This window comes from Prunus avium, chromosome 4 (assembly GCF_965620075.1).
Source record: "Prunus avium chromosome 4, drPruAviu1.hap1.1, whole genome shotgun sequence".
NCBI lineage: Eukaryota > Viridiplantae > Streptophyta > Magnoliopsida > Rosales > Rosaceae > Prunus > Prunus avium.
Window position 1 is genome coordinate 17,518,083 of NC_142287.1, and position 25,336 is coordinate 17,543,418.

At 36.8% G+C, this 25,336-nt stretch overlaps 2 protein-coding genes and 1 pseudogene across 4 annotated transcripts; 2 read left to right on the forward strand and 1 right to left on the reverse strand.

The window, feature by feature from the left end:
* The first annotated feature begins 1,826 nt into the window (after nucleotides 1-1,826).
* On the forward strand, nucleotides 1,827-5,145 carry LOC110753935 (uncharacterized). Its single transcript, XM_021954929.2, has 7 exons — nucleotides 1,827-2,003; nucleotides 2,097-2,278; nucleotides 3,576-3,783; nucleotides 3,866-4,036; nucleotides 4,118-4,226; nucleotides 4,624-4,795; nucleotides 4,906-5,145. Exons 2-5 carry the CDS (start codon nucleotides 2,257-2,259, stop codon nucleotides 4,197-4,199), a joined length of 483 nt encoding a protein of 160 aa, XP_021810621.2. The 5' UTR covers nucleotides 1,827-2,003; nucleotides 2,097-2,256; the 3' UTR covers nucleotides 4,200-4,226; nucleotides 4,624-4,795; nucleotides 4,906-5,145.
* A 9,324-nt stretch (nucleotides 5,146-14,469) lies between these two features.
* On the reverse strand, nucleotides 14,470-17,824 carry LOC148294936 (uncharacterized; annotated as a pseudogene).
* A 998-nt stretch (nucleotides 17,825-18,822) lies between these two features.
* LOC110753922 (ABC transporter G family member 15-like) lies at nucleotides 18,823-24,951 on the forward strand. Of its 3 annotated transcripts, XM_088251310.1 has the most exons (10): nucleotides 19,211-19,329; nucleotides 19,846-20,009; nucleotides 21,458-21,537; nucleotides 21,747-22,208; nucleotides 22,541-22,657; nucleotides 22,853-22,984; nucleotides 23,097-23,381; nucleotides 23,481-23,753; nucleotides 23,854-23,961; nucleotides 24,319-24,951. In XM_088251310.1, exons 2-10 carry the CDS (start codon nucleotides 19,967-19,969, stop codon nucleotides 24,673-24,675), a joined length of 1,857 nt encoding a protein of 618 aa, XP_088107436.1. In that variant the 5' UTR covers nucleotides 19,211-19,329; nucleotides 19,846-19,966; the 3' UTR covers nucleotides 24,676-24,951. The 3 variants fall into 3 exon arrangements, with proteins under 3 accessions (XP_088107435.1, XP_021810602.1, XP_088107436.1); XM_021954910.2 differs by lacking the exon at nucleotides 19,846-20,009 and having other exon boundaries at nucleotides 18,826-19,329; XM_088251309.1 differs by lacking the exons at nucleotides 19,846-20,009; nucleotides 22,541-22,657 and having other exon boundaries at nucleotides 18,823-19,329.
* Nucleotides 24,952-25,336: the final 385 nt, after the last annotated feature.

The following is a 25,336-nucleotide window of genomic DNA, read 5'->3' on the forward strand; positions in this document are numbered from 1 at the left end:
CCACATTATTTCCTAAACGTTCCTAGTCATAGGGTTACTAATTGGGCATTGATCATCCGCAAAGAGTGGTACACAATATATCCGCTCGATTGGGAGAATGACTAGTCTCAAGTCATTGCGTGTAGAGAAACTAAGATAAGTGTGTAGGTTCTTAGAGAGATAAGAAAATTGAACATGATCAAACCACGAATTCTAGGATGAGGGTCTTGCTCCCAGGTCAAACTAAAACTCATAAGCTGCAATAGTGCAAACTAGTTCTCAGACCTGAGACATCGTAGTTGTCTTGTGGGCAAGTCGTCTGTCTTCGAAATCCCTATACATTCGTGTCAACATATATGATTCAAAAGGTGGTCTTCAGGATTCTCGATAAGTTCACAGAGGCAAGTGAATATACAACAAAGGATCTATACTCTTAGTAAGGAATGCTCTAAAGATATGATTGAGGGAATCTCTGCATAGTAGATATGATGAGAAAGGAAATTTCCAGATATAACCAATGTAATCATATAAGTGGAAAATTCATATTAGGGTTTTGACAAAAGTATCCATTCCATGATAATATGAATTATGGGCACTGTAATAGAGAATGACTCAATTGCACGACAATTCAACTTGAACAGGTTCTTCTCGCCTTTCTATTGACCAAAAAGGACATCTAGTGCGAGAAAGTTGTTTTTGTTTACTATGTCTACCCTTATCTTGTAATGTTTTTTTTATGCGTACAATAATCTTGTCTTGTAATTGTGGTTTTTCATGCTAAAATGGAGAGGCCTAAGAAATTAAAGAAGAAGTTGCATGTGACGGGGATGACACTATTTTGTTACCTTCATTCAATTAGGGGTCATCATTTGGCCCACAAGCCCATGGACCGATGGGGGCTCGCCTAGCCCATTGAGGAAAAGCCCGGCCCATCTTTTAGTGGGCTAGGCTTAGGTTAAGGTGTCTAAAACCCAGCCCGACTCATAAGCTCAACTCGGTTGAGCCTATGGAACCCCAACCCGGCTTGCCCATCAAAGCTCAACCCACATGCCCACCAGCAAGGGCGGAACCAGTGCAAGGGCTACCCTTGGCTATAGCCAGGGAAGGTTTGGGAAAAAAAACAAATTAAACATATATATAGCCTAATATTTTAAACTAAAAATAAATAAATATACAATTTCAACACCAATAGTCAGAGGTCTTTCACATTTGTATATAGTCAGAGGTCTTCCACACTAAAAATAAAAAATAAATAGCATTACTCTTTTAGAAGATATATAATTGGAGTTTGGGTGGTTTGGTTGCTGGTTGTTTTGGTTAATAATATTGGCCCATTTGTCGAAGCCCAGTTGTTTCAACACTATACTGATTCTCACTCAGTTGCATCAATTTTGGCTTTTGCATGTTTCAGATCTCAAGCGAGTTTGTTTCTTTTGACGTTTCAAAGTGAATTGTCTCTGCTTTTAACGTTACAGAATCTTTTTCCAAATCTTACCAACAGAGCAGGATTGAAAAAGTGATTGTTAATTGACTGGTGTTTACAACTTTTTGGTAAAAGCCAAGCCTAGAGACTGGTGCATGTCTTTGGGTGTAGCATTTGAATTGCTACCTACCATTGGGTTTCAGCAAGGGCATTAGTTCTTCAGACTAAAAATAAAAAAGTAACTGACAGATAACGAAGTGAAAATAGTCTTGTGTCTATCCATCCATTGGAATATGAATATGAGAGAGGTAGTTTGCAGAGTGCACGTGACTACCTAATCACTATAGAGTTTCTAAAGTTCAAAAAGAAAAGAAATAGAAAAACAAAAAAAATAAAGTCACACAACCTCTGCTATATAAACAGAGAGCCACATATTTTACACACATCAGTTTTCATCATCGACTTAGAACTCTCTAATTCTTTGGTGATCTTTTTGCCCATAAAATTAGAAAGGAAAAATAGGCTTCACCTCAGCCTCATACATACATCAAGCGGCCGAAGTATAAACAGAGAAAGAAAAGTCCAGAGAAAGAAAAGTCAGGTAATTTTTTCTTTAATTTTTAGTTTGACAGCAACATTTATGACCAAAAGGAAGATAAAAATACTGATTTCATATTTGTTTTATCAATTTCAGTGGGTCAGAAAAGATTCTTTGGGTTGGGAGGATCGATCATCATATTTGGAGTGATCATGTTTACCATTTCAAAGGGATTTGCTGTTATATCTGCAACTAAGAACCTCCAACTACCGTTCATCGAAGATATATTTGCGTCAGGGCGCACAAGATTTTTGGAATGGGTGGTTTCGGAAAATCAGGTATTTACTTTCAACCTTTATTTTATTTGCTCAAATGATTATTGTATTTTTTTCTTATTCTGTGAATGTTTTGAATTAATTTTTGGTTCACCAATATCTTTCTAAGTTTAAAGAAAATAAAATTCTATTCTATTCAATTTACTGTGTCAGTTTTCATTATTATGTCTTCTCGTCTGCTCGTCGTGAGGTCTGAGGTCTATAGCATTTCTGACCAAGAAAAAAAAAACAGGTCTATAGCATTTTGCTTGTTATATGTAAGTGTGCAAGTTCTTAAATTTCTAAGAGCTATCTTAGAAAGTGATATGTTTAGGAAGTTGCTGCTTATGGTGTCAGTTTTCGGGTTAATAATTTGGATAGAGAAGTCGGTTTAGTTGGTACAGAGAGAACTCTTTTAAATTAGTTAAGTCATGATGGCATAGTAGCATGAAAGGAGACACTCAGGATTTTGGTTTATATATAAATTGATATATTTAGAGCACTTCCACCTATTTGCCATGGCAAAGGGCAATGAGAGGCAAGGGCAGATACTATTCACATGAATAGTGGCAGCCATTGTAAAAATTAAGGTGTGTTTCTATCCATTGCTATGGCAAAGGGCAAATACTATTCACATTTCGTAATTTTTTTTTTTTACCTAAACAATTAATTTGGAGAATATTTTCGGAAAAGATTTTCGGTTCCCATGTGTCAATATTTATTATAAAATTATTATCTCATAATTCGAATGAATTTTTCGGATAAAATTTTCAGATAAGATTCTCAATTGCCACGTGTCGATATTTATTATAAAATTTAAATTTCAAATTTCAGATAAGAATTTAGGATCAAATTCTCGGGGCTGATCAGGTAGATGAGATTGCTAGGATGGGGAAGTCCACTACTCTAGAGAGCTTGGTCAGATTCTGTGATGCAGTTGAAACTCTCTATGTTTCTTCAGGGAAGCGTCGTGTTGAGTTAAATACCACGACGCTTTTACTTGTTTTGCAAATTATTGGACATTAAAAATAACGACTGTGTTTTTTGCCGTCGTCTAACTCTTTTATAAACCGTCGTCTATTTCATGATAGCATGAACTGCATTTTAATTAGACGACCTTTCTTTAGTATAGCGACGTTATAAATTGCACACTACGACGGTTATGTATTTACCGACGTCTATAACCTTTCCTCCATCAGTATTTACTAGAAACCGTCGTTTATATTATATACCATGTCTGTTTTTTGGGTTTAGTTAGAGTCGTTTATCTTAGTTCACACACAAACTAACTTATATTTCTTTATTTATTTCTTATAACAAGATCTCTCAAAGCTAGACATGCCACCTCCTCTGTTAGCCTTATGCCAACATGTCCAGACCAAGTTGTTGCCTACTAACGAGGCTGTGAAAGTTCACATGCCCAAGGAAGTGTTTGGCTTTGAACATGATACATTCCTCTTACCTGATGATATTTTGCAGTTTGGTTCCATGGTTGAGATTGGAACCACAGTGATATCAGTATACATGAGGTAAATCTAGAAATCCCATTTTGTTTTACATTTCCCTTTCTTTTAAATTAAAATCTCATTTAATTTACTTTCATATATTTAGGTTCCTATTTGACTATTTAAAAATGGCAAATATGGTAAACCTTGTTGGCCTCGTGGACCCTGGGCTAGTCAGCTCTCAATCTGGATCACTATCAGACAGAACAAAACATCTGTCAAACCGCTTGAAAACAGCAGATGGGAATCAATTTTTCTTGGTCCCTTATAATCCAGGGTTAGTATTTAAAGTATTTTCCTAAGCTTGTAATATTTTTCATTGTAGTACTATTTAACCTATATGGATCATTATGTGTAGGGATCATTGGGTGATGGTAATTGTGAGACCAGCAACAGAGACTGCCTATTACATGAATTCACTGCCAAAAACGCTTAGTTGACGACGACATGAAAAGTATAGTGAATACGTAAGTTGATTTCTTCTGATCTAAGATTTTTTTCCTTTAGAGTATTTGAATATACGACGGTTTTTAATAATAACGACGGTAAGTTATTACCGACGTGTTAAATAATTTATTACATTCGTATTGTCCTAAAAATGTCGTGTTAATTTAACTACCACGTCGTTTGGGTTTTATTTAAGAACGTTTTAATTTTTTCTGTTCAATTTTTTGTTATACGACGTTTTCCTCTTATCGACGTTATAATGTTACACAACGACGGTAATTTTTTACCGCCGTTTGAAACAAAATATCACGTCATTTTTTTTAAAACTCCGTCGTTTTGACTGATTTACCACGACGGTTACTATTTGTATTTAAATTTTTTGTTTTGTCATTAACACCCTTTGTTTTCTTGTAACAGGTCAATTAAAATGTTTAACATTCATATAAACAAAAATTCACGTAAACAGCATGCCATTTGGAAAAATCTACACGGCACTCCTGAACAACCAACAAGTGTAGAGTGTGACTATTACGTGATGCGATTCATGAGAGATATAATTCATGATCCTGACCTAAATTTCGAGAAGAAGGTAAAACGCAAAATTTTAGATATACTTTCTTTATTTTACTACGTCAAATTTTTTTTTTAAACCGTCGTTTGTATCTTTATAACACGTCGATTTTTTGGTTTATTTTGCAGTTTGAAAAGAAAAAAGATAAAGTTCAGTATAAACAAGAGGATATTGACGAAGTTAGGCATGAATGAGCAGAATTCGTGAACAACTTATTACCGAAGGATAATTGATGTACATAAATATTTATGAACAATGTTTAGGTTTATTTTAGTTTATTTAAAATGTACATAAATATTTTTCTTGTAATCAATCGAACAACCATCAAAAAAATTAATTTTTTTTATAAAAACTTGTTTAGTTCCCAAAAACCGACGTCTGATTCTAATTTACACGTCTCATATGTGTACACAATGGTTGTCTTGCTGTAACTGGAAATATAACATCGACGGCAATTCTTAAAAACGACATGTAATAGTCATAAACACGACGGTTTATAATTAATTCATCTTGTACAGATGAATTTTGTACCGATATACTACATCGATTAGTATAACCATATCGACGTCTTAATAATATACAAAGGCGGTTATTATTAAAAATTTGACGTTGTATATATAAACAACATCGGTGATATAAAATAAGATGACGTGGTAATACAATAATCCACGTCGTTTTCTATTCGTTTCGACGTCTAAAAATTATGTGACGTCAGTTTGTGATGTTTAACGTCGTTGTAAAATGATACAACGTCGGAGAGGTCATTTTTCATTTAATTTTTAATGACTTTTATATTTTATTTAATTCCATATTAAATTCAAAACTAAATCCAAAAATTAAACTGAAAACTACCAAGCACTCATTGAAATATTGTCTCTATCCTAAAGCTTTAAAAAATATAATTTTAGAATTTTTTTTTTATTGTATTTAATTACTAATATTAATAATATATTCAAAGCAAAATCCGAAAAATATACCGACAAATTCTATGCACTCATTGAGACAATATCTTGCCCGTTAAGGCCTGAAAAATGTAATTTTAGTTTTCAAAGTTCAAATGATAACAAAATTCAAACAAATTTAGAGACAAAGCACGGTACTCCTTATACTTTACATAACATAACCCTAAAGTTTACGTGATCCATTGGTGCCCATAAATTCAAAATTATGAAATCCATATTTTAACCTACTATTGTAGAAGGCATTGTTGTAAGGAGTCCATAGCAATTTTCGGTTCATTTTTCTCATACTTGTCTATTTTTTTAAAATTATTGTAAAATTTAGGGTTTAGGGTTTAGGGTTTATTGAAACGACGCCGGTTTTCTCCCGCTGTTTTTGGTCAACTACATAAACCAAGACCAATTGAATTCGGAATACGACGTCGGTTATTAAATAGCGATGTACGTTATGTTTACAACGTCGGTCTTGTGTAGAAACCGTCGTCGTAAGTAAGAATTGGACGTCCATATAAGTATTGATCGTCGTCGTTGAAAAACGCGCAACTTTAAAATTTTTGACCGCGACCTAAAATTTTCAGAATCTCACTCTTCAACATAAATTTGTCTTAAAGTTTTCGCTCTCTCTCAAGCAGTTGTTATATTGTCTCAGCTCTCTCTCAATCTCTATGTAAGTACAACCATAGTCCCTTTAACGCTAATCTCTTCTTAAATCCATAAATGTTTTCGTTGGTAGCTATGGGTTCTTAATTGGTAGCTTTTGTTATATTCTCTCAGCTCTCTCTCAAAGCATTGGGTATATTCTCCCGTCGTCTGCCTCAAGCAGTTGTGATATTCTCTCAGCTCTCTCTCAATATCCATGTAAGTACAACCCTAGTCCCTTTAACCCTAATCTCTTCTTAAATCCATAAATATTTTCGTTGGTAGCTATATTAGGGTTCTTTTATGTTTTGGTGTTTGCATTCTTGTAATAATTACTCTCTATTTGGGTTCTTGGAAAATAAATGGGGATGGGAAATTGAAGCTGTTTTTTTTTTTAACTACGACCACAGTTGACAGATCAAACCGTCATCCAAACGTTTATTATACGTCGGTTGTTCATTTACTCCCGTCGTCTGCGTTTTAAGCCGCAACTAGTAGCCTAAAGATGACTGTTTCTCCATTAAACGTCGTCTTTAGGCTACCAAAATCCCGTATAAATTTCTGGGTTTGGGTATCTTAATGACAACGGTGACTATAGATGCCGTCGTCTGAATTTATATTAAACGACGATTATTTTGTAAAAATCGTCGTCTTGTTCATGTTTTATATTTTATTTTCAATTTGTTCTCTGCTATTTAAATGAGGTAGTGTTTCATTGATGGTCTTTCCACTTTAATATATATATATATATATATATATATATATATATATATATATTTATTTATTTATTTATATGATTTTATAGAGTGTGAGATGGATAAGTCATGAATGCATGCGGATCGAAGATCGAAGGCATATGAGTTAGGGGTGGAAGGATTTTTGAATTTTGCGTCAGAAAATCTTGGAAATACAACTGAGATTCGTTGTCCATGTGTTAAATGTGGGAATATTCGATTGTTTGGGGTTGGAATTATAAGGGAACACTTATACTTTAATGGAATTTACCAAAGCTATAAGATTTGGACATGGCACGGAGAACCTTGGGAATGGACTACCAATGCTAGTAGAAATGTGGAAGAAGATGAGCAAAGTAGGTTCAGTTATGTTTCTGAAGAATTAGGGATGGATGATAATGATTTTGCCAATATTGGATCTGATCCTTATGAGTTTGCCAATGTGATTGGGGATGGCGATGAACCCTTGTACCCTGGTTGCAGTAAGTACACGAAGTTGTCGGCTTTGGTGAAGTTATATAATTTGAAAGCAAAACATGGGATGGGTGATGTTTGCTTTACAGAATTATTGATACTTCAAGGAGAATTGCTTCCAGAAGGAAATACACTACCTTCCTCTATGTACGAGGCAAAAAAGACTTTGTCTGCTTTAGGGATGAGTTATGAAAAAATCCACGCATGTCCCAATGACTGCATTTTGTATCGGAAGGAGTATGAGGATGCAACTAATTGTCCAACTTGTAGTATCTCAAGGTGGAAGGAAACCAAAGATGGGTTCTTGAAAGAGGGTGTGGCAGCGAAGGTGGTGTGGTATTTTCCTCCAATTCCAAGGTTTAAAAGGATGTTTCAATCACATAAGACAGCTAAGAGTTTGACTTGGCATACTGCAAGAAAATCAGTTGACGGTCATATGTCTCATCCAGCGGATTCCCCATCTTGAAAACTTGTTGATGAAAAATGGCCCGACTTTGGTAATGAGCCAAGAAACTTGAGATTGGCTCTCTCATCTGATGGATTCAATCCCCATAGTTCTTTAAGTAGTAGATACAGTTGTTGGCCAGTTATGTTAGTTACATATAATCTCCCACCATGGCTATGCATGAAGCGGAAGTTCATTATGTTGACCTTACTGATTTCCGGTCCTAAACAGCCCGGAAATGATATAGACATCTACTTAGAGCCTTTGATTGATGATTTAAAATCTCTGTGGGATGGGATTAGAGGAGTGTATGATGCCCACATAGGAGAATACTTTACACTCAGAGGTGTATTACTGTGGACAATTAATGATTTTCCTGCCTATGGAAACTTATCTGGTTGTGTCGTTAAATGATATAAAGCTTGTCCAATATGCGGCGATGATACACCTAGTCACAGGTTGAAAAATGACCACAAAATTTGTTACATTGGGCATAGAAAGTGGTTACCAATCAATCATCCATATAGGAGGCAACGTGCAACTTTTAATGGGAAACCTGAATATGGCATGCCTCCCGAGCCATTAACCGGAGAAGAAGTACTGCATATGGTTGAAGATATTAATTACATATGGGGCTCAAAAAATGGGGGAAATGTTGGTGAGAATGATGGTGACAGAGTTTGTTGGAAGAAGAAATCAAAATTCTTTGATCTCGAGTATTGGAAATACCTCCCTGTGAGGCATGCCCTAGATGTTATGCACATTGAGAAGAATGTTTGCGATAGTATCATTGGTACATTGCTAGAGATCCCTGGAAAAAATAAAGATGGGATTGCTGCTCGGTTAGACTTATTGAACATGGGGGTAAAAATTGATTTGCAACCCGAGTATGGAGAAAGACGTACTCACTTGCCTCTAAGGCCTTGGAATTTGTCAAGAGCAGAGAAGAGAGCGGTTTGTAATTCTTTTTATGGTATGAAGGTTCCTGAAGGTTATTCTTCAAATATAAAAAATCTTGTATCTTTAAAAGATTCAAGACTTCTTGGCCTTAAATCTCATGATTGTCATACCTTGATGCAACAATTGCTCCCTGTGGCAATTCGTTCTGTTTTGGAGAAGCCTGCAAGGTATGCAATAACTCGATTGTGCTTCTTCTTCAATGCTATATGTGCAAAGACGGTAGATGTTTCCAAGCTAGATAAGTTGGAAGAAGATGTAGTAGTTACTTTGTGTTTGCTTGAGAAGTACTTTCCACCTTCATTCTTTGATATCATGGTTCATCTAGTAGTACATCTTTTCAGATAAGTTCGTCTATGTGGGCCAGTATATTTTAGATGGATGTATCCGTTTGAAAGATATATGAAAGTGCTAAAGGGGTATGTTCAGAATCGTACTCGTCCCGAAAGTTGCATTGCTGAGCGGTATATAGCCGAAGAAGCTGTAGAGTTTTGTACCGAGCATTTATCTGATGTTAGTACAGTTGGAGTGCCTTCAAGCCAGAAGATGGGAGTTTCAAAGCCATTATCAGGTTGCATAGTGAGCTTAGTTGATCTGGACTTGTTGAACCAGGCACATCTATATGTCTTGGAGAATACGGAGGAAGTCCTACCTTATATCGAGTACGTATGAGTTTAATTTTTCATATGTAGCCATTTTAAATATTATTACTCCTTATGTTTATCTTATATACAAGGGACCATAATGCGTGATTTTTTCGTATCAATTGTAAGGAACATATGATCCACATCAAGACCACTTATCCAAAATTTAGAAAGAGAACAAAGTGGCTACAAGATAAGCACAATAGCACTTTCATTCAATGGCTATGCTTTAAGGTATATATGTTATTGAATGACATATTGAACTTATTTTAATTTTCTTTCTTTCTATATATATGTTAGATTGAATTAAGATATATGTTTAATTTGTAGGTTCAAAGTGAATTTAATGGGGAAGACAATAATGGCGTATCAGAAAATTTGAGGTGGTTAGCAGCTGGTCCAAGCATGGCAGTACCATCATATAGGAGCTATCTTATTAATAGTGTCAAATTTAACACCAAGGCACAAGATGATGTGCGAACTGTCCAAAATAGTGGAGTTTATTTACTTACACATACTATGCAAGTTGCTAGTGCCAAGGATAAAAACCCTATTGTCTCCAATATGGGTTTTTATGGGGTTATTCAAGAAATTTAGGACCTTGACTACCAAAAGTTTAGAATCCCAGTCTTGAGGTGTGATTGGATAGATAACACTTCGGGCCTTGTAGTCGACGAACTTGGATTTACCCTTGTAGATCTTAGTAAAATTGGACATAGGAATGACCAATTTGTTATAGCTTCTGTTGTGTAGATACAGCTGCACCAAAATGGATTCAGTTGCATCCTCAACTTGTGATACTCGCAAGTGCACGAGCCGTTTGGTAGTATAGCATATGTAAGTGCGAGATCGATCCCACGAGGATTGGTGATTGAATGATCCAATTCATTTCCCTACACAAAATAGAAATGAAAAAGAAAGGAAATAAATACAACAAGAAAGAAAGAAAATAACTAACTCAAGCAGATAAGTTCCCAAGTTCAATTAGATTAACGGATTGATTCTAGCTAAAGTATGATTAAGCCATGGTGTTTGGTCATAACCTTGTGTTCCTAATTCCCTAATTTGATCATTTGTTGTCTAACCTAAAATTAAGCATTAGGAACCCATTAAGCAAAGAAGAACAATTTAAACAACCAAGCATGTATCTAATCCCTGTTGTCGAATGTCCATACATACTCTTCCTATTCATAGTTCAATTCGAATTAAAGCATGATGTATACTCTTAATTCAAACCAAGATAGCTAACATGCAAGCCTAAATGGTGATCAATCATTCAAACTAGCATATTAACTTATAAGCATAATGAATAAGAACATGAACCATAATTGAAACTTGGAAACTAATCAAACTTGAGACTAAAGAAAAGAATTTACATAATGAAAAGTAAAGTGGAACTAAGAAAAACTTAAGGAAAATTTCAACACAAAAGATTTCATTACAACAATTGAAAACTAGAAAGAGAAACTAAGAGAATTTGAGGGAGAGAAGGGAAGGGAGCTCTAGAGAAGTGTTTGAGAGCTCCCCCCCTTGGGGTGTGTTTACAAGCTTAGAGAACTTCCCTATTTATAGGCCTAGGGGAAGTGAAAATCTGAATTCAATATGGCTAATGCATACAACACTTGTTTTATAAAATCTGAAATGGTTGATGCACTTGTATTAGAAAATCTAAATTGGGTGATGCACTTGTATTAGAAAATCTTGAATTGGTTGATGCACTTCACCAATAGATCCCACCAGCAGCCCTAGCTCATCTTCATGTCACCATGACCAAGCTTCCAACCAGAAATGATAGCTCATACCTAGCTCACCATGACCAAGCATCCAACCAGCACATGCTGAGGTCAGCATGACCAGCAACTTCAAGGGCTTACAACTTGGGCTTATCTTAATCAAATTAGGACTTTAAGCACTCTAAATTGAAGTTCAGAATGTCTTCTTTCCAGCCATATGTTATTTGGGCCAATCCAAGGTCGGAGGAAGAAGTTAAGGCCGAAACAAATTGCTAACTCATTTTCCGCGCTGATAAGATCCATCCTGAGCATGGTTCTGTGTTTGCTAGGTAACAGACTCCAGATTTATCCAATGGGGCTGAATTTTGGATATGTTATAGTACACACCAATTGGAACAACTTTCATGAAGAATGTGGCCTCATTCGAGCTATGTAGGTTGTTGAAACAAAGCTTGCAATATGACCTACGGAACTGGACTGGCAGGGGGCTGTAGCCAAAATGAGTTTGTCTTTAAGCTCTTCATCCATTCATCCAAATTAGGCCTTAACATGCTTGAATTGCATGAATTATGCTCTCTAAAGCCATCATTATTACCTAAAGCTCAATGAACTGAAAGATAAACACAAAAAGGATTAAAAGCACAAGTTTAACTCAAAAACATAACCAAATCATAAGCTAGAATGGTACAAAATGATATACAATTATGAACCGATCAGCTTCTCAAGTCAAACAAGTATTTTATGTTGACGACCCAATGCATCGTGGTTGGTCGGTAGTGTTATCAATGCCTAATAGAGAATATAATGATGTTATTGGTGATGATGTGCTAGGTGATATTAGAATTGAGTGTGAGCCATTTACTAGAGGGATACCAAATGTTGACACATTTGATGACCTAGTGGGTGAGTTTGGGAGTGAGAATATTAGAGATGGGTGTGAAGATATATGGATTGATTGATTGTTGTAATGTATGACATTAGTTATGCAGTTAATTGTATGACATTAATTAATAGCTCTGTATACCATTTTAATTCCGATCACATTTTCATTCTGCAGGCTTTGGGCAAGACAAATCAAAAATTAAAAATAATGGGTTAAAGCTGAAAATACGACGATCAAGTTACAAAAATCGCAAAAGGAGACGTCTACAAAACAACCAACGTCGGGTTTTCACAACCGACGTGGAATGACAACGCAAAAATGAAATAAAAACCGCCATTTGAAAAAGAAAACACGTCGGTTAATTAAAATTAATTTCATAACGGTTAATAAATATTAACAACAACAATGGTAAATAAAATAATCAACGATGAACAATAAAGAATAACACGACGGCAGAGCTCAAACCGACGAATTTACGGATATAATCAATTGATGGTTAACGTCGTAAAAACATTGTTGCACGTAAGTTATAATTAAACAATTGACGTCTCGGAGAATACACATGTCAAAAAAGGTTATAAAAGAGACTTAACAAAGACTAGCCACGTCATGGAATAAATAAATCACCGACGTAGTAAGGATATAACAACGTCGAATAATTGAATTCTTGAGACATAGTAAAGCCGAACCACGACCTTCATTTTACAATAACCGACGTCAAATCCATAATTCAAGGTGTTTCCTTACTTCTTAACGACGGTTAGGCTAAAAGCAATGACATCTCAGAGATTACACACGTCTAAGTGGCTCACAAAAGAGACTTTTAAAATGCCAACCACGTCAAAGTCTATATACACCGACGTTGTAAATTACTAACAACGTCCTAAAATGTGACTCCTAGGCCATAGTAAATGGATTAAACATGACATGTATTTTAATTAACCGACGTGTAATATTAAATCCACGTCGTTTATTTCTCTGTTCAAGCTGTCAAAATAATCAACGTCTGTGGTGACCTAAAGGGTCGTGGTTATTTGTTTTTTTACATCAGTCCAAGTAAATATATGCCATGTTAAATCTTTAAGACATCACTTTTTTTGACAAAAGTGACGTCTAATTTACCATGTTACATGTTTTAGACGTCAGTTTTTTTATTTAGTGAACGTAGTATTTATTAACCACGACAATTTCTATATTTTACACGTCGGTTTTGTTTTAATTAGAGACGTTGATAAACATATTTACGTCGCTTTTGTAGTTGTTTTTGACATTTAACATTATTTAAACGTCTGTGTTTTACTAAAACCGTCGTCTAATATAGTCGAATGTTGTCTTTTTATGCTTTTTTGTATGAAGTAGACGTCGGTTTTAGTTTTTTTATGAGTGTAATATATTAACTACGTCGGTTATTTCCCGTCGTTATTTTATGTGTTAAAAGACGGCGGTCGATTTCACGTCGGTTTTAAAACATGATACACGACGGTGGATTCCCGTCGTCTATTTCGTTTTTTGTAGTACTGAGTTTATGAAGTTTCAATTAGGATTTGCAATTGGGGCATCAGTTTCAGTTTATGAATTATGAATTATCAAATAGGATTTGTAATTGATTTTAGGGAGTTTCACTAAAATACCCAAAATGGGGGCTAAAATTATAAAAATACCCAACACACAAAACCCATTTATAAACATACCCAAAACCCATCATTACACACATACCCAAAACCCATTTTGGGTATGTTCCTATGTTTAAATAGTGCTTGGGTATTTTTATAAATACATGTCTAGGATTGGGTATTTTTATAAATATCTATTGATTTTATTGTTCTTTATGTATTTGTTTTTTTATATTTTTGTTATCAATGAAATCACATGGTATTGTTAAGTTTTCCATCTACTTAGTACCTAAATTTAGCCCACTCCATTTTAAAATCCTAGGTCCGTCCCTGGGAGTAAATTCTACAATTAATATTCAAACTAAAAAGGGTAAATAACTTAAAGAGTGATGCCACCAACGAAGTCTAACTCACTGGAAATAGTCAGGACCTTAACTTTTTTTTTTTTTTTTTTGAGGAAATAGACTTTCATTAATCAAACAAATGTCAATACAAAGACTTTCGGCATGGATAGAAGTGGCCTCGTTAAAACCTCCCTAAAGAAAACCCAATGGGACAAAACTTTAGAGGAGGAAAAAGAGTACCACACACACCAACTTACAACTTAAAACTTAACCAGAAATGCTAGTCTCAGACCTATCGTCATACACAGCATCCATGAGCCACAAAGGGCCCTCATCCAACCAGCATGACAAACTTTGATCCCGGAGACTGAAGCGAGCAATGCGATGAGCAGCCTTGTTTGCATGGCAAGAGATATGTGAAACAGAGACTATCACATGATTAGTAAGAAGGCGACGCACTCCTTCCACCAAACCACCCTCAGCCGCAAGACATTCCTCATCACCATTAACCATATTAACCGCCAATAGAGAATCTGACTCGATCACAAGAGGCACCCAAGACACATCCAATGCAAAGGATATGCCAGTCTTAAGAGCGTACAACTCAGTGGCAAGAACAGAGATCCTGCTCGGAGCACGCATTGCCAGAGCCCCTACCAGATTTCCTTGAGAGTCACTAACAATTACACCAGCTCCCCTATCTCCCGTCGCTAAATCAGCAACCTCATCCACATTCAGCTTGAAAAAACCATCACTAGGAGGATGCCACTTAACATCAAGAATCGGCGAGGATAAACTTCTATGATTGACAACAAGAGAACGTGTAAACTCATCATCATAGTCCTTCGCACGTTGAACCAAAATTCCAGGAGGGGTGGGTTGGGATCCAAACAGCACCCCATTCCTTTCATTCCACAACACCCACACCGTAAATTTAAAAAGGGACTGCTTAACAGGAGGAATTAGATCCCATGCAGCATCCACCCAAAATCAAGCATCAGCCAAATTGAGAAGAAGGAACTCACTAGGAAAATCTAATGCCTCCCACACCTGCATACAAACATCACAGCCCACTAAGGCATGCAGCGTAGATTCACTCACAGCAGCACAACGAAAGCAGGAGGTCTCCTGTGTAACACGACGCCAGAACAGCACCTCCTTGGAGGGGAGGAGATTGTGTGCCAATCGCCATAACAGATGAAGGATTTTCTGCGGTACCTTGAGCTTCCATAAATGCTTCCAAAGCTTCAAGGAAGGAGAAGAGGGACCAGCAAGACTCCCAGCCGACAGCTCCTCCAACCGCTTATACTCCAAAGCTGCCCAGTACCCACTTTTAACAGAATATCTCCCATTTTTAGCAAAATGCCAGATTCTCCGGTCCAAAGTGTCACCCATTAAGGGGATAGAAAGAATAGTTTCAGCTTCCGGAAACGAGAAGTTGTCAAAAATCTTTTCAACATCCCACCGACCAGACGCGGTGATAAGAGCACAAACTCGGGAGTTAGTAGGAAATGTGGGTACAGATTGAACTGTGAAACTTCTGTCATGAGGCACCCAAGGATCCCCGTAGATATGAACCAAGCGTCCATCACCGATACGCCATCTGAGGCCCAGTCAGAGCAAGTCCCGTCCCCACAGTAAGGATTGCCAAGTAAACGACGGTAACGACCCAACCGAGGCCTCCAGAAAATCAGAGTGTGGAAAATAGCGAGCCTTTAACATACGCGCAATCAACGAACTTGGGAATTCCAACAAACGCCATCCTTGTTTACAAAGCAATGCTTGATTAAAACTTGTCAATTCTCTGAAACCAAGCCCCTTTTCAGATTTGTGTTGGCACAGAGACTGCCACTTTTTCCAGTGAATACCCTTACCGTCACTTTTAGCCCACCAGAAATGGGCGATAATGCCTTCAATCTCACGACATAGCCCCACAGGCAGCCGAAACACACTCATAGAATAAGATGGGATGGCTTGACACACTGCTTTAATAAGGATTTCTTTTCCAGCCTTGGACAAGAGCTTTTCTTGCCAACCGTTCACTTTATTCCACACACAGTCTCTAACAATGCTAAATAATTTCTTCTTGTCCCGACCGACAATGGTAGGAAGGCCTAGATAAGGCTCGTGGCACGGAACAATAGACACTGCCAGGATCTCACTAATAGCGTCTTGCAACGGCCATGGAGTGGAAGGGCTAAAACAAATAGCAGATTTATTAAAGTTGACCTTCTGCCCAGAAGCCGCCTCATACACACCAAAAATACGCTTCAGCTCTAAAGCCTCACCAGGCACAACATTACAGAACAGAAGGCTGTCATCGGCAAAAAAGAGATGATTAATGGACGGAGCGGACGGGGCAATAGAAACACCCTGAACCCCTAGAATCCCTCTCTGCTTGTTGGAGTAAAGCGGAAAAAGCCTCAGCCACAATGAGGAAAAGATACGGTGATATTGGAGCACCTTGCCGTAGCCCATGAGTGGGCGTAATATGCCCAAAGGATCGTCCCCGAATTAAAAGCGAATAAGAGACAGTAGTCACACAACCCATGATTAAAGTAATAAACCAAAGTGGAAAACCCATAGTACGCATCATCTTCTCCAGAAAAATCCATTCAACATGATCATATGCCTTGGCCATATCTAATTTCAGAATCAGTTTCTTTTTTCCATTTTTCCCCCTTCTCTTTAGACAATGGACAGTTTCAAAAGCAGCTAGGACATTATCCAAAATCATACGGCTTGGGATAAAAGCACTCTGGAATTCAGAAATAACCTCAGGTAGGACCTTCTTAAGTCTGTTGGTAAGAGTTTTTGAGATAATTTTGTAGAGGACATTACATAAGCTGATAGGACGAAACTCTGAGACACATGTGGGAGAGCGAACCTTTGGAATCAAAGCCACCAGCGTATGGTTAAAAGTGTTGACACCACCATTACCATTTAAAACCTGCAGACATAAGTCACCGACGTCTTGACCCACAATGTCCCAATATCGTTGATAAAAGAGAGCAGGCAAACCATCTGGACCCGGAGCTTTTGTCGGGCCAATAGATTTAAGAGCTATTTCTATTTCAGATCTGGAATACGGGAGGAGCAAACTCTGATAAGAGCGGGAGGACACTCGCGTCTTAATCGCAGTGAAAATCTCCGCATCAGCAACTCCAACATTGGACTTAAAAAGGTTGTTATAAAACTCAACAAAAACTTCCCCTATTTGATCATAGTCACTCTGCCATTGGTTATGAGCATCCAGAATCCCACCAAGGGTATTTGTCTTCTTCCTACTCGTGGCTTGCTTGTGGAAAAAGGATGTGTTACGGTCCCCATGACGAAGCCAATTGACCCGCGATCTCTGCTGCCAATAAATTTCTTCTTGTTCAAGACACTTGTCAAGCTCAGTTTCAACCAATGTACGGGAATGGAAATTCTGTGTCGACGATGGTTCTGACTGAAGATTTCCCAACCTGACCCGTAACTCTTTGACTTTCCTGGGTACCTGGCCAAACTTTTGGGCACTCCAGCGTGTTAAGCGGCTTGCACAGTTAGCAAGATTATGAATAGGCGCCACCATAGATTGCCACGATTGACGGACAACCTCACTACAATTAGCCTCAGTAGTCCACGCCTCCTCAAACTGGAATCGACGACGACCTTTAGGAAGTCGATTAACTTAACTTAAAGTCAGGACCTTAACTTAAGAGGTCAATAAATATAGTACAAATAGTATTATTGAAAACTTAAACAAAACGAGCAAAGGTGTGCAGAAAGTGTGATGCAACTTTTCTCTGTTGTAGCGGTAGTTTCGTCGTTTCTTCCCATTCTCTAATGGGCCACCACCACCTCTATGTTTTTCTCAAGGTGGACAGGATTGTGTTGTGTTTTGAATGACGGGCCTGCTTTGGCCTTCGGTCTTGGCATTTGAACTAATTATTAGTGCAGTTTCCTGATAATTGTTAGTGTAAGGGAGAAATCTTTCAAGAAACTAAAAACAAAAATAACTCATCACCTGTCAACACTTAGCAAATGGTAAAATAATAGTCAGTACAATAACAGTGGAGTCCAGAATTTTTTTTTTTTCCTTCAAAACGGTGTTTTCAGTGTCTTTTGTTATGAAAGGGATATTTGCTAATTTTCACGTTAACAAGTTTCTCAAATTATTTGCTAAAAGAACATGTGTTATCCTTAAACTTGACTTTTCATATAGATACATGATACTTTTTTTTTTTTTTTTTTTTTATTGGTTGCCAAAAGTGAAACTCACACACACGGGTACTATGGGATTTGAATTCGAGACAACTTAAGATCACACCAAAAACCTGGGCCAATCTAACTAACACCCCATTGGTAGATACATGATATCTTGCTGAAAAAAATTTGTTCACACTCCATTTGTCTTCTAGGCTGGGGTTCCAAGAGGTGCATGTACATCTCACAATACAAGAACCTTCTTTTTTTTTTTTAAACGTCTTATTACAAGTTTCTTCACTCTCATGGGTCATAGACATCTCTTATGAAAGTATTAATGGTAGTTTGGTGAGCACACTTACTACATACTTACTTACGATAGTAACTCTCTCACCAGTTCCAAAAGCAGGTGTCGATCGACCAAAACTTCAAAGGCATAGGACCACCTTGCATGTTTCTCTCTCTACATTTTTCTGCAATTTGTTGGCAAATTTATTCACTCCCATATGGAATATTTTACACCAAGGAACAAATATATTCATGTAGCGACCGCCTTTTTATATCACTCTGGCCAGTCCCCTTAGCTATATATGCTAGCTAGACCGCCTTCTTTCCTTTCTCTGCTGTTCTGTTTCTATCAAACAAGATTTGGAATTGGATATTTGCTAGCTATGGAGATAGAAGAGCATAATAATGGTGTTTGTGTGGATTCAGAGAGGAGTTTATCATCTGGTGGAAGAGAAGATATTATTGGTCATCTTCATCATCTTGGCATGTATTTGGTGTGGGAAGATCTGAGTGTTGTGCTTCCAAACTTTGGGAATGGGCACAGCAGAAGACTGCTTGATGGGCTGAGTGGGTTTGCTGAGCCTGGTAGGATCATGGCTATTATGGGTCCTTCTGGCTCTGGCAAATCAACCCTTCTTGATTCTTTGGCAGGTTTGTGTTTCATGTTTGTTTGGGTTACTTTATATATGTTTCAATCACATGAACAAGTTTAGTTTCAAAAGAAAAAGAAAAAAAATTCAACACTTCTGGGTTCTAATTGGTTTAAGAAATAGTTGTCTTCTTCTTGATTCATTTGCAAAGTTATGATCTTATCATTTAGCAGAAGAAGTGTATATATATATATATATATATATATATATATATATATATATATATATATATATATATATATATATATATATATTGAGCTGTGCATGTGTATATGTAACAATCAAGGTTGAGAATTCAAATTAGCTTAAATGAGTTTTCTTGGTAAAATGTTTTGCCTCTTAAGAAGGTTTTCTTGCACGAGCAGATGAAGGCTATTAAGTTTCTTCTGTCACTTGATTTTTGTTTTATCTACTGTGCTCCAATTTTCAGTTTACAAAATTTTAAATATCAACTTATGTGATAGTGCCTTTATTTTTTTTATTTATGTTAATATTTGTAAATAGCATATTATGGCAGATATACGAGAAGAACTTACATGTAATGGGGATGACACTGTGACGGTATTCCAAGCCTATCACATATTGTCATGTCAGAAAGTTGCATTGCCATGTCGGAAAGTTCAAGCACATAACAATAGATGGTTGGCTCGGAAAATTGCCACAATGGTATCCCCGATATAAGTAAGTTTTTCTTATAATATACCAAATAATGGATAAATGGAATTAGTTATAGGATAGTAAATTGGGGAGGTTGGTTGTTTAATAATGATCAATGACCATTTAACACAGGATTGGCATTCAAAACCTGAGAGCACAGACTCTGTGCACTATTAATTCTCTGCTTGACTTAAAGTCCATGTTCTGCCTTGTTTGTTGCATTGATAACATTTTAAAGCCAAAGAAAGAGACAGCAATCTGTTGCATTATTATCTTGTTTCAAATGAACACATTGAGGAGAAAATTTTGTTAAGAATGTTCGTGTCACCAGATAGTGTAGAATGATAAATCGATTGAGTTCAATGTATTCAAATTTGATGACTAGTTTTTATTTTTAAACACATATAATTTTAAATGGACTATTTTATCACTACAAAAAAATTTACTGAGAGATTTATAAGTGGAGCATGAAAGATCTAAAATTGGCAGTTCCATTATTCATGCACTAGGCATACAGGACTGGAACCACTCAGAAACTTTGGGGACACCCACATGATAGTTTTTAAGTCTTGTCTTCGCTGTTCAGGACCTTATTTCTTTGGTGATAGAATGAATGACACAGCCAAAAATGTCATTTCCATAGTTGAATATTTATTGACCTCCCACAATGCCTCAACTACTCTTCTAGGTGAGGAGGTGGAATGTCCATACCCCAAGCTTAATTACTTTAATGGTGTGTTCATTAATTAGGAATTGGAATTCGAATCAGGGATTAAATTTCAATTATTGAGGATTACTGTGTTACTTTTTTTTTTTTTTTTTTCCAACAGTTTGGAAGTTTTATTAATTCAAGTCAACAAAAACATCTAGAGCTAAAACACTATGGAGACATGCTGGGCCAGATTGGTCCCAGACAAAAGAGCCCCCAACTCTAGAAAAGTAACCCATTAGGAATTCATCTTTTTTACCCCTTATTTTCTCACACATTTTTAAAAGTTCCAAATTTGTCATATACTTTAACCCAACGAGGAGGACATTAGTAATTAGTACTACTCCTACCTTAATTCCATACAACTTCAATAGGAATTCGGAATCTAACTCTCCTCAATTTATATGGTGTAAACAACTTCAATATGGATTCGGGATTTAATTCTCCTCAATTCAATTCCTCCTAATCCAATTATGGATTAGTACACATGCCATAAGAGCATCTTGGAGATGCTAAATTTATTGTGGCATTTTTAGCACGTAGAAAAAATAGTAGAGATTCACTTCAACCGAAATGTTAAATCCTATATGAAATTAGGGTTTATGGTTAAAATCTATAATGGTAGTTGCCCCCAAAATAAAAAATAAAAAATTCTGCATTTGTAATGTCTTACTATTGTTTTTTTTTTTATATATAAATAAAAAATGTCTTGCTAATGTTAAATTTTATAGTTTATAAAACTTGAATTTTTGCACTTTGACAGGTAGACTTTCAAGAAATGTTGTCATGACTGGAAATGTACTCGTGAATGGAAAGAAGAGGAGACTGGATTATGGTGTTGCAGTAAGTACTTCCATATTCTTGCAAGTGCCCCCACACCACCCCCCATCCCCCACCCCCACCCAACCACATGTGCCAGAGGGTACAAATGTTTCTTATTTCAGATAGTACAACATTTAATGTGCACATAATGTCAGTTTCTAGCAATACATATTAATGTGCACATTTAATATGAATTATATTTTTTACCACCCCTCAATGTAAAATTTCAGGCTTATGTGACCCAAGAGAATACACTATTGGGAACCCTAACAGTAAAAGAAACCATAACTTACTCAGCTCATTTGAGGCTTCCAACTATTTTGACCAAAGAAGAGGTGAATGGCATTGTGGATGCAACAATTACAGAAATGGGTCTGCAAGATTGTGCTGACAGGATCATTGGAAATTGGCATTTGAGAGGCATAAGTGGTGGGGAGAAGAAGAGACTGAGCATTGCCCTTGAAATTCTTACAAAGCCCAAGCTTTTGTTTTTGGATGAGCCTACAAGTGGCCTTGACAGTGCCTCAGCTTTCTTTGTTGTTCAAACTCTCAGATATATTGCTCTTGATGGCAGAACTGTAATCTCCTCCATTCATCAGCCCAGCAGTGAAGTCTTTGCTCTCTTTGATGATCTTGTTCTGCTTTCTGGTGGTTTAACAATTTTTTCTGGGCAAGCAAATTTGGCTCTAGAGGTACAACAACAATATATAAAACAAACATATAAAGATTTCATGGTTCAAATTTTGAACACTTGGATATAACTACAGAATAGAATTGTTAAATTAGTTCAACCATCCCTTCACTAAAATGATTTCCATGTTTCATCTACATAGATTTCTTGTTCTTAGTCAAGCTGAAATACTTTTTTTTAAAAATTATGTCACAATAAATTCAATGGCAAAATTCTTTTGGAACGCATAGCTTACTTTATGCACAAGTATACTAATATGAAAGTGTCAAAGTTTCCAAGTTTTAGAGAGAGTTTGAAGCTAGTTATGCTAATTCTTTTTTAAAAAAATTACAGTTCTTTGCCAGAGCAGGAGTTCCATGTCCAAGTCGAAGAAACCCTTCTGATCACTTTCTTCGTTGTATCAATTCGGACTTCGACAGAGTAACAATGAATGACTCTCAAAGAATTCGTGTACGTATGTTGTATAACTATACGCGTACTTGTGTTTTGCTTAATTGCTCTTCCATTATAATTGATAATTTGTTTGTACTGAACATGGTTCTAGCTCATAAATTTATGTCCAATCTCCTCTTTTATCTACCATCTTCCAATATTTGAAGCCTTGGTATTCACTTGATAATATACCTTCTTTGTTTTCAAATACAGGACATCCCAAAATCATCAGATCCTTTAATGAACTTAGCAACAGCAGAGATAAAAGCAATGCTTGTTGAGAAGTACAAGAGCTCTGAATATGCAACAAGGACGAGGGCTAGGATCCGAGAGATCTCATCCATGGTAAGGATGTAAGGATAGTTTAGGTTTTGAACTTTACATGAGACTTTCTGTCACTTAAGGGAAGATCAATTTTGTGTAAATTTTCTTTACAAGTCAAAAACTTGTTTTACAGGAAGGACCCATGATAGAAAAAAAGAGTGGGAGCCAAGCAACATGGTGGAAGCAACTCTCAACATTAACAAAGAGATCTTTTCTGAATATGTCAAGGGACATGGGGTATTACTGGGTAAGAATCATCATCTATCTGCTGTTATCTGTCTGCGTCGGTACGATATTCTTCAATCTGGGAACAGATCTCAATTCAATCTTGGCAAGAGGAGCTTGTGCTGGATTCATTTCTGGTTTCATGACTTTCCTGTCCATTGGAGGCTTCCCATCCTTCCTTGAAGAAATGAAAGTAAAAATCACTAACGCGGTTTTTGTGAGCATGAAAATAACTGATTTTAAAATAAGTAGATTGAAATTCGAAACTCAGAGTTTTTGTTCTGTATAACAGGTTTTTCATAAAGAAAGGCTCAATGGGCATTATGGGATTGCTGTGTTCATTTTGTCAAATTTCCTCTCTTCTTTCCCATTCTTGGCTGTGATGTCGATTGCAACTGCCAGTATAACTTACTACATGGTGGAATTTCATTCTCAATTTCCGCGTTTCGTATTCATGTGCCTCGATCTTCTCAGTGCCATTGCAGCAGTAGAGAGCTCCATGATGATTATAGCTTCTCTTGTTCCCAACTACTTGATGGGAGTAATAGTTGGAGCAGGATACTTAGTAAGAACAACTGCATATCATTTTTGCAGAGCTTATCTCATTCATCTTCATCTAAGTTTACTTAAGGTTCTATTTATCACTAACTACCACGCTTATTTAGGGAATCATGATGATGACTGCCGGATTCTTCCGCTTGCCGCCTGACATTCCCAAACCAGTTTGGCGGTATCCAATTTCATACCTAAATTATGGTGCATGGGCATTACAGGTACCAGGCAAAACATATCTTAGTTTTTAACTAGCAAAAGTTTACCCTTCTTTGCGAGAATACCAGTTTTTGTTACTTCTCAAGAATAGTCAAAAATTTGGGTACAGAAATTGGCACCATGCTAAGAATTTTTCTTACTACGACCGGTTCTATATGGTATGCAACCGGTTGTGCCTAAGAATTCCAAACCGTAGTTCTTGAGAAGTTTCACAAAGCTGTTATTGTTGTAAAGAAAGGGTAAACTTTTGCTAGCTTTGGTAACAACTCTACATATAAATCGGCCAAAAAATGTCCTATGAGGAACGTACAATCACTTTTAACAATTTGAACTTACCACTGTTATACTGGCTTATGCAGGGAGAGTACAAGAACGCATTGGTTGGCCGAGAATTTGATTCTCGTGAACCAAATGGCCCAAAGCTGAAAGGCGAGTATATCCTTACAACTATTGCCGGAATTAATCTGGACCACTCAAAGTGGTGGGACTTGGCTGCTGTTGTTGCCATTCTTGTATCTTTCAGAATCATCTTTTTCATCATCCTTAAGCTCAAAGAGGGAGCTTCGCCTTATTTCCGGACATATTATGCCAAGCATACTCTGAAGCATCTCAAGAAGCGGCCTTCATTCAGGAAAGAAGCTCCTTTTCCTTCCAAGAGGCACCAACCTCTCCACCCTCTGGCTTTTCAAGAGGGCCTCAACTCTCCACTGCACTAGAAGCAACAATAGAAACACCCCACAGTTTTTTTTTGTTTCAGCAAATCTTGCAAATACAGCTTCCATCAACCATGCAATTTCCTTGCATTATTCTGCACTCTGATACGGTGCAGATTGACTAGTTGTGTGCAAAAGAGAGAGAGAGAGAGAGAGAGAGAGAGAGAGAGAGAGAGAGTAGTAAGTATTAGGGACACTGAGCCCTATGCAGCATAACAAAACAAGAGCAGTAAAAGTTTTATCATCAGAATCTCAATGGAATAAATGTTTGACATGAGGAAGCATGGGACTTACAAGGTGCCAATTAAAGATTTCTAACATTTCAGAACTGCTCAGGATGGACAAATTTCCAAAATTAAAATGATAACTTAGCAAAGGAATAGATTTGAAGTATGAAGCTTTAACTGTAAATGCAAACACAGCTTTCGATAAGTAGGCATTTCATAATAGTCTCTCACCCACCCGGGCAACCCCCACTGATAGTGGCATAGATGCTTCTCCTCTGCACACAGAACTTCACCAAACAGTAAACATCATGTTGTAAAGATTCAGAATTGGACAATTATATTTATCTCCATCGAAGGACACCTCAAGACCCAATAATAATGAAAGGGGGCCAAGGTGTTAATCTCAAATTAGAGATAAATGATGAAAATAGAGAGGC